The sequence below is a fragment of the Marmota marmota genome, unplaced genomic scaffold (assembly GCF_001458135.2).
Source record: "Marmota marmota marmota unplaced genomic scaffold, marMar, whole genome shotgun sequence".
NCBI classification, from domain to species: Eukaryota; Metazoa; Chordata; class Mammalia; order Rodentia; family Sciuridae; genus Marmota; species Marmota marmota.
The window spans coordinates 28,738,230-28,752,736 of record NW_026000019.1 but is presented as its reverse complement, the minus strand read 5'-3'; the positions used below and the strand labels follow the sequence as shown (position 1 = coordinate 28,752,736).

The window sequence follows — 14,507 nt, the reverse complement described above, 5'->3', positions numbered from 1 at the left end:
ACGGCACCTGGCGTGAGGGCCTCCATTCTGGTTTGGGTGGTCCGTTGGGCCTGATGCTGGAGTTCAGTCCAAAACACTGACTTCCTTTAGGATGCACCCAGCAGTGGCGTTTTACCTGTTCCCTCAGTCCTCAGCCCACCCAGTTCCTCAAAACTGCACCCACTCCCCATAAAGCCCTGTGTCCTTCGCTCTGTGTCCCCAGCACCCAGCACCTAAGTAGATGCTCAACCTCCTCCCTGACTCTTAGCTCCCGGGCAGCCTGCTGGATGTCTCTCCTTCTTCAGCAACTGTTCTGACTCCTTTCCAGCCTTCCTCCTCTTTATCTCAACTCCATTAGCACCCCTTCTTCTTTTTCCTTCTCTACCTCCCCCACGGGGGAGAAGCATGGCCCCATCCTGCCCTCAGAGACAGAGGATGGAATATGTGCAGCTTGGTGCACTCTCCTCCAAATTCTACAGGCCTGAATCTCTGCACCAAGTGGCTCCAGGTTAATGGTCAAGTTCAGGCACTGCACAGTTGTTTGGTCATGGTTAACACTTGCTCCTTCCCACCCCATCCCTTGCCTTTTCGCAGCCAGCAGTGGAGGTGGGCTACTACTGGTGGGGTGCAGGCTCCTCCACAAGGCAGATGGAGCTATTCCTCTGGCCTCTGCAAGTGCAGACTCCACCTGACTCGAGCTTCCCAGAAAGGCCCCAGGGAGGTGGAGTAGCAGCTCTGACTGCCAGCTGCTCTCTTAATTAAGGAATTCGGGGAGTGGCCCCTTTGAACTTACTAGCTAATTTGCTCCAGCGCACTCCCCCCTGTGGCTGGGTAATTAATGTAGTGTGAACTAGTGATTAGCAGTAGTGGGAGAACCAGCCTGCCGCAGACTTAACCCTTCCCTGCATCTGGGCAGAAGCATCGCCTCTCCTCCAGCTGTGGCACTGTTGGCTCAGGTTTTCCCTTTGGATGGGATATTTTAGAGACCTCACTCATCCTCCTTCCCCTCCGTTTCTACAAAACACCTGTTAAGGAAAGGGGCTCTGGGTGAGGGGAGAAGGGAGGGGACAGGTTAGGGGACCACAATGGACAAACAATTCTGCTAAGAGGGACAATGATTGCCTGCCGTCTCCTTGGAAGGAATTCAGGACCTCGCTCCGAGCTTGCCCCACTCTTGCATCCCTCCCAGTCTCTCCAGAATAATTCCATCCAGTTTGACAGATGCTTGGAAGGCATCCCCTCTTGGAAAGCCTGTCCTTGGAAATAGACAGGCTGCAGAAATAAAGTAACTCAGTCCTGCCTTCATGGAGCTCCCAGTCTGGAAGCAGAGATTCAGAGCAGGGTGCTACCCAGCCTCAAACACACCTTTATCCCATCTGGACGGTTTTCACCTCTCCCATCTCTAGCCATTTTGTAGCAATGACAATGTTTGAGTGCTCACTGTGTATATGCAAGAAGCATTAGAAACCCTTACAGGTGTTCACTGGCAGCACATGCTATGATCAGCCTCCATTCAGCAGATGAGCACCTGGAAGCCAAGAGGTTACTTTGTGCATGATTTTAGAGCCAAGGTTTGATCCCAAGTCTAAACCTAGAGCTTAAGCTATTACTCCCACCCTCCCTCATCGATTTGTACCCTTAAGACACCTGGGACACCAGCCCCTCCACTAAGCCTTCCCAAGCCTCCCACCCAGGCTAGGGCAGGCCTGTGCCCTCTGGCTCCCAGAGCATCCCGTGCACACTTCTAGCATTATTCTTGCCACATTGATTGTAATTATCGGGTTACATATTCCATCTCCTCCTCTAAACTCTGAACTCCTTAAGGGCAGGGACTAAGCCTTTCATCTCTGTGTCCCCAGCACCTGGCACCTAAGTAGATGCTCAATAAATGCCAGATGAATGAATGATAGAATTGACAATAGAGTCATAAATGATTCCCCTCCTTTGGCCTCTATCCTACAGCCAGGCAGCTTCCAATTCTGCCAGGACTCTCCCTCTGCCTCAAACCCAGCTTTCTTTCCACTGCAGACATTTCCTTCCTACTTCAGGCCCTTCTCCTTTACCAGGACCATCATGACAAGCTGTTCCGCAGGCTTCCCTGTCTCTTCTTTCTCTCCCAGCCTGCCCTGTACTCTGTCCTCTCACTGGGAAGTTGCCCCAGCCCAAAACAGACAGTCCCCTGCCTCTAATCAGTGCTTCCCAGAGCATCCCCACAGTCCACTGGCCACACTGTCACCTAGAGAAAAATGCTTGTTAGAACCATAGGTTCCTGGGCCCATCCCCACCCACTGAGCCAGTATCCCTAAGACCCCAAGTATTGAACAAAAGTGAGAACCACTGACCTCCAGAATAACTTAGCCCACTATTCAAGGCCTCTTTAATCTAACCCCTCCCTTTCCATCCTTCCCACTACTGCTAATCACTAGTTCACACCATTCTAAAGTATTCCTCCTGCTGTCCCTTGGTGTCCTTAGAGCCTACAATCCCACTGCCACGTCTTTGCACACTCTACTCTCCATGCTCATGGCCGGCGCCCAACCTTTGGCCTTCCCCTTTTTCTCTTTCTATCTAAATAATGCCCATTTTCAAGGTGTCGTTCGAATTCTGCCTGTTTAAGCAGCATACCCTGTGCTGATGAGTGGAGACCCCTTCCCGCTCCCTTCTGCTGCGCTGGCTTTGTGAATGGCCCATTGGCACAGAGCAGTGCCTCTCTGCCAGCAGGCCTTCGCCTTTCCTGGCATTTCTGTTGCTGTATTTTGATTGTGAGAATGTGAAGGGCAGGAATTCTGTCCCACACACTGTAGGCCTCGTTTCTGGCTGACTTCAAAGTATGGTCACAGCCAATGTGAGTGACAGGTCACAGACTAGACAGGACCAGACTACCCAAGGAGCCTCATTCAGGACAATCAGGACCCTTCCCCAGTGGTAACAACTTGGAAAGCCTTCCTTGAGCTGGGTGTAGTGGTGCACACCTGTAATGCCAGCAACTCGAGAAGCCAAGGCATGAGGATCACAAGTTCCGGGCTGACCTGGGCAAATTAGTGAGACCTTGTCTCAAAACAAAAAAAAAAAAAAAGACTGGAAATGTAGCTCCATGGTGAGGTACCACTGGATTCAATCCCCAGTAGCAAAAAATAAATAAAAATAAAAATTCCCACCTCGACCAGGGTTATCAGAACGCCCTTTGTGTGAATTATAGGGCTTACATAAAACCAAATGAGGACCTGTGTCTAGAATTCATTTGCGCATTGGTCAGATTATAGCCTCCCCTTTCCAGTACTAGAGATAGAACCCAGGGTGCTCTACCACTGAGCTGCATCTCCAGTTGTTCTTATTTTTTATTTCAAGACAGGATGTCACTAAGCTGCCCAGGCTTGCCTTGTGCTTGTGATCCTCCTGCCTCAGTCTCCCAAGTACCCTGGAATTACAGACATGCACCACTGCATCCAGCTTCATTAGACCTTAAACATCTATAACGCGCCAAGCCCTGAGGGGAGTAAAGAAGTGAATCCAAGATCTTGCTGGTCAAATTGCTCATGAAAACCGGAAAACTGATACAACCGACATGCTAAGGGAAGAGTGGGGTACACATAAGGGCAACGGAGAAGGGGTTCTCCCTGGCCTTGGAGCGTGGATGGTCTCAGAATCATGCACAGCCTGCAAGGGTAAGTGGAACAGCATTCTTGGTAGAGGAAAAAATAAGACACATGGAAGTGTGAAAGGAGTGGTTCTGAAAAGAGGTAGTTCTAGCTGGGGTGGCCAGAAAGCAGAGGGGATGTGGGCGGCCAGACTGGAGAAGACAAACAGCCTCTCCATCTAAGCCAACAATTCAGTCTTTATCCTGAGGGTGGCAGAAGTCTAGGAAAGAGAAGAGAAGCAACTTGGTAGAAATTGCAGTTTTGAGGGCTCTCCGTGGGTAGGTTTGGATGCAGGAAATTCTGGTAACAGCAAGGAACACGTGAGCTTGTGCAGGGGTGTTTGCCATCGCGCATTAGCCAACCATGTGCACAGGAAAGAGCCTGGTTTACAAGAATCGGCTCCTGAAGACCCAGCGAGGCCGGCAGCCAACTTCCACTTTACTTGGGATGTTTTCACTTTCAGGGCATCTTGTTCTGAGTCAAGATTCCTCCTTCTGAATGTGGGACTTTCCAGAAGGACCGCGGCTCCTTCCATGCATCCACTTGGCCTGGGATGTGCTGGATTTTGGTTGTCGAGGGAGTTCGCCTGCTTCTCCGGAGAAGGATGGCCACGTGCTTCCTGTGGAATGTGCTTCTCTGGGAAGGTGAGTGGGACAGGTGGATGGCTTGTCCTCAGAGAGCTGAAGGCTCCTCCCCGGCTGTGCTGGCCAGTCCAGGCCCCAAGCCAAATGTGAACCTGGGAACCGGGGAGAGCTAGAGAAGAGCAAGCACAGCAAGTTCTTGAGCGACATCAAATGCTAGGCAGAGACAAAGAGATCTGGGTGGGAAGAGGTGGCAGCACTAGGACCATCAGAATCCTGGAGATATGAGCTATTTGTGGCCCAGGACAGTTAGAACTGAGCCAGTTGCACTTCTGGTTTGGAGAGAAAGTTGAATGTGGGAATCTTGAGTCTCTGGCAATGTTAACACATGGGAATTCTATATACCATCTGGAGAGAGATGAAGGCCCGGCAGAACAGGGCTCCTTATAAACTGAGAACTGTATTTCCAGCTCCATGTGGGAAAACTGGGGTCCCTGAGGGCCTGGGCAAGGGGAGGTGGATACTGAGTAGGAGGAAAGGCAAGAAGAGTCAGTTAAATATGGTCCATGTGAACTTGAGGGTGGCCAGCAGTGGTGTGGTATTGGAATGGCTGAGATATGGGTCTCGTCGGGGAGCAATCCCTCCATCAGTCTGATGCCCAAGTTCCCCTCCTTGGTCAACAGGTAGCCAACATGACATTGGTCAGATCCTGCAGGGCCAGGGATGGGAGTCATGGGGTGTGGAAGAGATCAAGTCTCACTGTTAACATCAGAGACTTAGGGACTTTGAGATTGTTTTGTCCAGTATCCCCACCTAAGTTCCTGGGCACAAGGGTTCCAAAGGCCCTGCAGATTCCTTCAACACTTCTAAGTATATGGGGGAAATCATATCTTAACCCTCAGAAGAGCCTAACTCTTCAAGGATTCACAAAATTTTCAAGTCAATGAACATGTGAGGACATTGTCCTAGACTTTGGACATGTGGATATTTTAAAAATGATTTTTGTTTATTTTTGCACATGTTCAGCAGATGCTCTACCACTGAGCTACATCCCCAGACCTTAAATGAATTTTTAAAGGGCTCTCTGTGACAAAAGAGATCAACCCAAATGATCTGGTACAGCCCCCTTGTTTTATAGGCAAGACCACTAACATTTAGGAAAGTTGATGTTCTCAGGTCAAACAGCTGATTTATGGCAGAGCAGGACTGGATAGAACCTAGGTCTTGATTGACATCCAGTGAAATTCTATCTGTATGTAAAGCCATCTCCAGTAGGGATAGAGGTGTTTGGGGCCAGTAGGCCAGTGAGATGGTTGAAGGACAAGATTTATTGTGGCCAGCAAAGTGAACATCCATAATATATCTCCTTCACCCAATTCCCAGCACTTGGGTACATTACTCATGTGTCCTTATTCTGCTCTGTACCCCAGGGGCCACAGCTGTGCCACATACAAGATCAGTCTTCAGCAAATTCAGTACAGTTTAACAAGCTTCTGCTATAACCTGGACCAGGTGGGCGTCTCAGGTGCAAAGATGAAAAAAAATGATGTTGTCCCAGCCCAGTAGTGCATGCCTCTAAGACCAGCTCGAGAGCTGGGTCACAAGTTCAAGCCCAGCTTGGGCAACTTAGCAAGACGCTGTCTCAAAATAAAATAACATAAAAATGGCTAGGTATGCAGCTCAATGGTGGTTAAATCCCCAGTACTTCAAAAAAAGATGATGTTGCCCTTGGAGAACCCATAGTCTGGTGGGCGATGTTGATCAGAAACAGAAAATAATAATAGAAGGACAAGGTTAGTCAGAGTGCTGATCCCTGACCACTGTGCAAAAGGGCAAGTAGCCTGCAGTGAAGTCCAGGGAAGGCTGGAAGAGGCAAGGACATTTCAAGAATGAACGAAATAAGCCAGAGGAGACAGGATCGAATCCTACTGCTGTGCCAGGTACGGGTCGGTTTACAGTAAATTCAGTACAACGCACTGAGCTTCTCCACAGCCTGGTCCTAAACAGGGAGGGCATTGCAAGCACAAAGATGAATAATAACAATAATAATAATAACTACTTTAATTTGTCCCACTTCTCTCCAGCCCCATGGGTCTATCTCTCAGTTCAAGTTTCCATCAACGCCTTGAATGAATGTCAACAGTCTCAGTCTCACCCCACTGCCAGTGTTGGAGTGACCTTCCTAACCATGTCACTCTGCTGCTTAGAACCTGAGCTCCTTGCCCACCCCCATTGCTCTACAGATAAAGCCCCAATTCTAATGCTGCTTTCAGGAGGAAGCTTGCTCAGGCTGCCCTGACAACTCTGCTGTGTCATTTCCTGCTCCCCTGCAGAGAGCCACTTTCAGTTCCCCAGGACACTTGTTCTCTCCCTCCAGCCCCATGAGCACATTCTGCCTATAGCACTTCCCCTTCTTTCTAGACAGCCCTCCTCTTGACCTGGCTGGTTCAGGTTCCTCCTTCAGGTCTCAGTTTACCTATTTCTTCTCTAAGCCCCTCAAGGCTGGGCGAGGGTCCCCGATCACCCTACCAGTGTTTTCCTGGGACACCCATTCTTCCCACCATGGTACTTAGCACAATTTATTTTAATTACTTGCTTGTCTGTCTTCTCTGTGAGCTCCGGGAACACAGGGCTCAGCTTCTCTTCCTGTTCAGGGATACCGGATCCCTGCAGAGTGCACTCTCAGTGGAAGAGAAGGGAATGTGGGTGGGGGGATCCTAATTGGCTCCAGAGCAGCACAGCTGCATGCAGGAGTGGGATGAAGAGGATTTGCCAGCAGACTGACCAGGGTCTCTGTTTTTCCAGCTCTTATTCCCATGGCAGTTATTGGTGCTCAAGTGCTGAGCAAGGTGGGGGACTCCGTGCTGCTGGTGGCTGAGCATCCTCCAGGCTTCCAAGTCCGCGAGGCCATCTGGAGATCTCTCTGGCCTTCGGAGGAGCTCCTGGCCACGTTTTTCCGGGGCTCCCTGGAGACTCTGTACCACTCCCGCTTCCTGGGCAGAGCCCAGCTGCACAGCAACCTCAGCCTGGAGCTCGGGCCCCTGCAGTCTAGAGACAGTGGCAATTTCTCTGTGCTGATGGTGGACACAGGAGGTCGGGCCTGGACCCAGACCCTGCAGCTCAAGGTGTATGGTGAGTGTATCTGACACTGACTCCCCGACACCCTTCCTCCCACAAAGCACCAGACAGGCATCCTGAGCTACAGGAGCTGGGGAGAGCTGGGTTCCAGAAACCATGTTGCTAACTCAGAGAACAGCTGTTCCCCAGCTGTCATATCTAAGAGAACTCTCCAATACTCCCAGGTGAGCTCCTCCCTGGAACGGCTGGGCTTTGCCATCCCACCATCCTTGTCTCAACTCCACCTTTTCTTGGCTCTGCAGGCTTGGACACAATGCTTAGCCTCCCTAACCTGCACCTTTCTTGTTCATAAAGTGAGCATTGTAATATTACCATGTGTAACGCCCAAAGGGTGAAATGCAACGGCACTTACAAAAGTATCTAGGACACAGCCTGACCTATCAATTCTAAGATGTCATCATAGATTACAAAATATGCCATTATTTTATGTACCACTAGGAAGGAAAAGAAAGATGTTCTAAACTAAACTATGACACAGTGGGATTTTATTTATAAATTAAGTTCAAATTAGACTAAATACAAAGTGTGGAACAATTTTCTTTTCCTTGTTTTTTTTTTGTTTTGAGACAGAGTCTTACCAAGTTTCCCAGACTAACTTCTGACTCAGTCTCTCAAGTCACTGGAATTAAAAGTGTGCACCCCTGTGCCCAGTCAGCCCTACATTCATTTCATATATATATATATGAATATATATATTTTTTCCCCAGTACTGAGGATTGAACCCACAGGTGCTTAACCACTGAACCACATTCCCAGAGACCTTATCTTTTCTTCCTTTTTTTTTTTTTTTTTACTTTTGAGACAGGGTCTTGCTAACTTGCTGAGGCTGGTCTTAAATTTGTAATCCTCCTTCCTCGGTCTCCCAAATTTCTGGGATTACAGACATGTGCCACTGCACTCAGCTGCATTTCTTTAAAAAGGTCTTTTAATTGTTGTAAAACGAATTATTTCGAAATTTAAGGGTTAGCCAGGTACTGGGATACACACCTGTAATCCCAGCCACTCAAGAGACTGAAGCAGGAGGAGAAACACTCACAAGTTCCAGGCCAGCCTGAGTAAACTGCGCAAGACCCCATGTCAAGATTAAAAAAAAAAAAAAAAGAAATTGGGATGGGGGGAGGGGTTTCAGATTTAAGAATCGAAAATAAGAATAGAAGCTGGGAAGAGAGAAACAGAGAGGGAAAGGCCATAAGCAAATTGGGGAGGTGTCTCAAACGGCAGTGATGGCAGTCGAGTGATCCTCTGGTGACCCATTCGGGGTGCTGATGCGAAACTGGAGTGATTTTCTGGATAAGCAAAGTTCTGAACCAGGTCGCACATCTTGAGAAGAAAAATACTGGGTGTATTTCAGCACCCTGGTGACCCTGTTAGCCCAGTGCCTTCGTGCAGTGAATAACTTAGACAACCACGCAGGCCTCCCTGGGACCTCTCCCCCGTTCCGAGTCTCAGCTGCCACACATGTGAAATGAGGACATTGAGTGCGATAATACATGCAGCACCCACACCACTAAGCTCTCAGCTGCCTTGTTCTCAGCATCTGAATTACAGATTTTAAGGAAATTGCTGTTTTATTGCTTCCAAATACATAGCGTGATTAGAACTAATTGCAGGAAGCTGCCAAGCCACCGTCCTCGGGAGCTCTGCTTTGACAATAGATAAGAACGATTTGAATTAGCAGATCAGTTACTAGAAAATGTCAATGGGTGTTTCTACTGTGCCTGATCGTATTTGGAAGCAGCTTGTCCTCTTAAGTGGTGTAAATATCCCCCCTGTAATCTTTGTTTATACTATTAGTGTGCCTAGCAAATCATTTCTTTTTTCATATCACAAATCCCACCAGATTGAGTTGGCATTAATGAGGTTTTACTCTGCTTGACTCTGGAATGCTGTCAGAGACTGAGCCCTCCTGTTGTTTCCAGAGTGCTCTCCCACTGACCCCACTGCCACTGAGATTCGGGATTTACGCGTCAATCTATATAGGAACGGAGAGCCGCAGCTTGGGACATGGGGACACTGATTTGTTCCATGGCCCAGGTATCAAGCATCTATCTGACAGCCCAGGAGAGAGAAGGTTATCGAGATAGCAAGACAGAGCCCCTGCCTCTGGGCAACTCCTTCACAGCATTTTGCACCCTTGTGATTATTTGCTTAGTTATTCATAATCATTTGTCAGACACTGTCTTCCTCACCAAACTACAAGCTCCACGATCTAGGAATGGGCTCACTTTCTTGCCCGACTTAAAGGCTTATCATCTCCTGTTGGCAGACCGACACATTGTAAGACAGGTGCTACAAAAAAAAAGGGGGGGGTTATACAACGTGCTTGGAGATGCCTAGCACCAAATCTAAAATATCAGGGGTGGCTTCACAGTCAAGGCATTCAGCAATGCGTCCAAGCTGGGCTTTGAAGGATGTGTAGGAGTTTTCTGGGAGGACAAGAACAAAAAGCATCTATATGCACAGATGATCCATGCGGAAGCAGGAAAGATACAAGACAACGTGGCCTGTTTGGGAGAACTGCAAATTAAATAGTGTGGGCAGAGAGGGGCAGCAGGAGGTACAGCAAAAAGGGTGACATTAGTCATTTCATGAAGAGTTTTGGTGACTAAGGAATCAGCTTCTGTTCTGTGGGCAGTGAAATGCCAAACAAGAACAAGAGAGGCCTAGCCAGAGGAGCCACCCAACCCCGCCAGAGCCCAGACCTGGAGCCCTGCCCGGCCTCCCTGTAACCTGCTCTTCTGTCCTTGCCCAGATGCGGTACCCAGGCCCACGGTTCAGGTGTTCATTGCTGTAGCAGGGGATGCTGAGCCCCTCAAGACCTGCCAGGCCTTCTTGTCCTGCTGGGCCCCTAACATCAGTGACATCACCTATAGCTGGCGACGGGAGGGGACAGTGGACTTTGGTGTTGAGCCACAGAGCCTCTTCACAGACGGACAGGTGCTAAGTGTTTCTCTGGGACTAGGAGACAAGGACGTGGCCTATTCCTGCATTGTCTCCAACCCTGTGAGCTGGGACTTGGCCACAGTCACCCCCTGGGAGAGCTGCCATCACGAAGCAGGTAAGTCATGGGCCTCTGGTCAGTGGGGAGGGATCATAAAGCATAGAGCCCACCTCTGACCCTACCCCTCTGTGTCCAGCACCAGGGAACGCCTCCTACAAGGATATGTTACTGGTGGTGGTGCCCATCTCGCTGCTTCTGTTCCTGGTTGGTCTCTTCTTTGCGTGGCACTGTGGCCTCTGCTCAGGTAGGGGTCCTGCTGGTGCAGGAGATGGTGGAGGAGGTGGACCTACTGGGGAGGAGGGTGAAGGCTGGACCTCCCTCTACTTAGGCTTCAGATGACCTGTCCCCCACCTCTTCTGCCTTATTTCTTGGTCTTCTCTACTTCATACTTTGGTCTCCAACCACACTGAGCCACTCAAACAGTCTTCTTGATTTTGTTTTTGGTACCAGGGATTGAACCCAGGGGTCCTCAACTGCTGAGCCAATTCCCAGCCTTTTATTTTTTGTGTTGAGACAGGGTCTGGCTCATTTGCTTAGGGTCTTACTAAGTTGCTGAGGCTGGCATTGAACGTGCAATCCTCTGGCCTCAGGGATTACAGACATGTGCCACTCCCCTTCTCCATTTGACTAATTCCCACTCAGTCTTCAAGGTAAGGATGTCCAGGAGGACTTCCCTGACCACAACCCTTCAGCCCCACCATCAGGTTGGCTAATATCCTTTCTTTAATCTCCAGCGATTACCCCAATTACATAACTAATTATACTTGTACCCCAACACACTGAATTCTGAGCCCTTTAGAGGCAAAGGCTGGGGTCACCGATGAGGCCTGTCCGGTGCTTCCTAGAACACAAGCAGTATTGGTAAATATTTGTCAAGGGAAAGTATACATGAATCTCAACCCCCTTCTGAAAGAAGACTCTCCCTGGCCAGGAGCTGATAAGGCCACCTTCTTCAGAAAAAGAAGAAATAGAAAACTCTGAGATCAGAACAGTTTCTGGGCTCTATATCCAACTTAGCCTCTGCCTCTGGCCAGGATGCCCTATCCTTGAAAGAACTAGCAAGACTGACCTGGCTTCCTGGCCATTTCTATTCCAGGTGGCCTGAGCTTCCTGGTCACAGGGTCAGCAAAGAAGGAGCACAGAGACCTCATTATGGTGGGTGTGTTCTGGAGCGCCAGAGTATTGGCCCAAGCACTGAGAGCAGGAGCGAGTGTATGTGACTGATTCCTGCTTGTCCTTCCCCTGGGGACAGGAAAGGCAGGGGGAGCAGCTGTGGCTGCACTCTGCCTGCAGGCCCTGTCTACTAGGGGGAGGGTCTAGCCCTGGCCCTTTGCCCCCACGAGGCCTAAGGATTTATGGAAAGACGTTTGAAACCAAGAGAAGAGCAACTCCCTCTCCCCCAATACTGAGTATTGAACTGGGGAGCACTCTACCACTCTGCTACATCTCTGGCCATTTGAAATTCTACTTTGAAATAGAGTCTCACTAAGTTGCTGAGACAGGCCTTGAATTTGCAATCGTCCTGCCTCAGCTTCCTGGGCTGCTGGGATTACAGGCATATACCACCACACCTAGCAAGAGCAGTTTTTTAAAAAAAAAAAAACAGCTTTATTGAGATATAATTCACACAGTGCACAACTCACTGGCTTTTAGTCTATCCACAGAGTTGTACATTTATCACTACACCAATTTTAAAACATTTCCACTGCCCCAAAAAGAAACCCATAACCCCAATTCCTCCATTCCTCCCACTTTCCCAAGCAACCACTAATTTACTTTCTGTTTCTCTGTATTTTTCTATTCTGAACATTTCATATAAATGGAATCACATTGTGTGGTCCTCTGTGACTGGTTTCTTCACTTAGCCTAATCTTTCAAGGTTCAGAAAAGAGCAACTTTGACTATTGAGAAGGGATAAAGAGGACCCAGCCACCTGGGACAGTGGAGAGACTCCACACAGGGAGTTCCGAGGCTGGTCCTAAGTCTACCATGTGGCCTCTGATCATTTAACCAGGTCCATCCATCACAGCCCTAACTTCCCATGGCTTCTACAGCTAAATACATGGCACAGGTGCACATCAAGATTAGACATTAAGAAGAACGTCCTGTACCTTAAGAGTTTCCTTTTCCATGATTATGGAAGCTGAGGAGAGATGTCCCTTTGCCCAAGGTGACCTTATGACAGAAAACAGAATTCGGAGCCCTGGGGCCAGACCAAGTATGCCAGATTCTAAACATGAGAGGGGTAACTTTCTTTCTGATCTCCTCACCAGGGAAAAAGAAGAGGGATGCCTGTACTGACCGAGTGGCTGCAGAGACAGAGAACCCCCTTGTGTAGAAAGTGCCACGAGAGACAATAAAATCTGACCACTGGGTCATGAGGAAACCCCCTGTCTAAGCACATGATGCTCCCGGGACACAGCTGGTACCTGGAAACCTTCAGGGACCTTCTACCTCCTATGACATTTCTGGAACAGCCTGGGCAGCTGTCACACTGGCAGGACAGAAAGTATTGGCATAAACTTCGACACCTCTCCCTTCTTTCTCCTCACTGTTCATGTCCTGGCTCTCACTGCTGGACAAGACGGGGCTAACAGGATGTTCCCTCAAGAACACCAGGAGGCCGGGAATGGTGGCACACGCCTGTAATCCAACCACTCTGGAGGCTCAGGAGGATTGCCAGTGTGAAGCCAGCCTGGGCAGCTTAGCAAGACCCCGACTCAAGAAGAACAACAATGAAAAAGGCTGAGGATGTGGCTCCGTGGTAGAGCACCCCTGGGTTTAAACCCAATACTACCAGAAAACAACAACGACTCGAGACGTTCTCCAAGATCACATGGACACGGACTATTCAAGGCACTCACCATTCCCCAAAGAACTGCCTCCAGCTCTGGTCCTAGGCTCTAAAAGACGTTCAACAGGGGCTGGGGTTGTGGCTCAGTGGCAGAGCGCTCGCCTCGCACGTGCAAGGCCCTGGGATCGATCTTCAGCACCACACACAAATAAATAAATGTATAAAATATATATATATATATAAATTTTTTAAAAAAAATAAAAAAGACATTCAGCATTTGAACAGAGAAAATTAATCACACATTACCAGTTCCAGTCTAGCCTCCAGCCCCCATGGTTTGAGGTTCCAATACTTATTATTATTAAAAGAACGGGTTCTCAAATAAGTGAAGGTGAGAGGTAGGGAACAGGGATTTCTCTTTCTGGCCTGAAGAATTTTTAGGTCATCTGAGTTCATGGCCCCTCAAAAATATTTTGCAGTTAAGTTTGACCAAGAATGGTTGGCATGCCATATGGTTGGAATGAAAGCCATTTGACTGGTAACATCTTATTAATAGACATCCTCACCATCTCCATTGACCCTCATCCCTCTTTCAGGATCTAGGGGAGGAGGGGAAGAGTATATCATTAAGGTTCTCTCCTCACTCTCTAGCACAGTGACTGAAAATATATACTGAAATACTGAAAAGATATACTGAATTTGCCTCAACCAATAGGAAGTTCTTGCTCAACTTCCACAAAAGCAGCTGAGCTCAGGGTAAGTCTTTCTGCCTGAGACTTGGAGGGAAGATCCAGGAAAAGCTACAGAGAAGGAAAATTATGGAGCGGAGGGGTGCTGAGGCATTTTAGACTCTACCATTTTCCTTTTCAGATGCAAGTGTAGAAAAGCTACCCAAGTTCAAGGAGAGAGACAAAGATCCCACCATTCAATGGGAGGCTGTCAAGGTCACATTGACATATGGGACAGAAGATGTTATTGTGGCCATTGGATTTTATTCTGAGTCTCACTCAAGTCTTGCTAATAGAAAGGAAGGAGGTGTTGAAAGAATAGACATAGATTTTTGAATATTTACCCAGAGTGGCTTTGATCTCTCCACTAGGATGTCAGTCCTGTCCTAGGACCATCTCTCTTCTCCCTGATGCCTGGGAAGCACTTGACTTTGCACAAATGATCAGTAAAACGGGCTCCCTCCTCCACTCAGCTGTTCCTGGATTTCCTCTTCGTGGATCTTTTTAGAGTCCCCCTGATTTTCACCTGGATTTACCTAATTCCCATCCATTTCCTGCACCTACTTCTCTCCTATTACCTTCCACCTAAGCCCACTGCACAGTGTACATGCCCCCTGGTTCTGCCCTGGCTTGCCACTCAGAGGCATC

General features: G+C 48.6%; 1 protein-coding gene across 3 annotated transcripts; it reads left to right on the top strand.

The window, feature by feature from the left end:
- The first annotated feature begins 3,754 nt into the window (after nucleotides 1–3,754).
- On the top strand, nucleotides 3,755–13,361 carry Slamf8 (SLAM family member 8). Of its 3 annotated transcripts, XM_048810195.1 has the most exons (6): nucleotides 3,770–3,895; nucleotides 4,081–4,261; nucleotides 7,004–7,330; nucleotides 10,089–10,394; nucleotides 10,474–10,581; nucleotides 12,611–13,359. In XM_048810195.1, the coding sequence occupies exons 2-6, from the start codon at nucleotides 4,171–4,173 to the stop codon at nucleotides 12,673–12,675; spliced, it is 897 nt and encodes a 298-aa protein (XP_048666152.1). In that variant the 5' UTR covers nucleotides 3,770–3,895; nucleotides 4,081–4,170; the 3' UTR covers nucleotides 12,676–13,359. The 3 variants fall into 3 exon arrangements, with proteins under 3 accessions (XP_048666154.1, XP_048666152.1, XP_048666153.1); XM_048810196.1 differs by lacking the exons at nucleotides 3,770–3,895; nucleotides 4,081–4,261 and adding an exon at nucleotides 4,280–6,763 and having other exon boundaries at nucleotides 12,611–13,361; XM_048810197.1 differs by lacking the exon at nucleotides 7,004–7,330 and having other exon boundaries at nucleotides 3,755–4,261; nucleotides 12,611–13,360.
- Nucleotides 13,362–14,507: the final 1,146 nt, after the last annotated feature.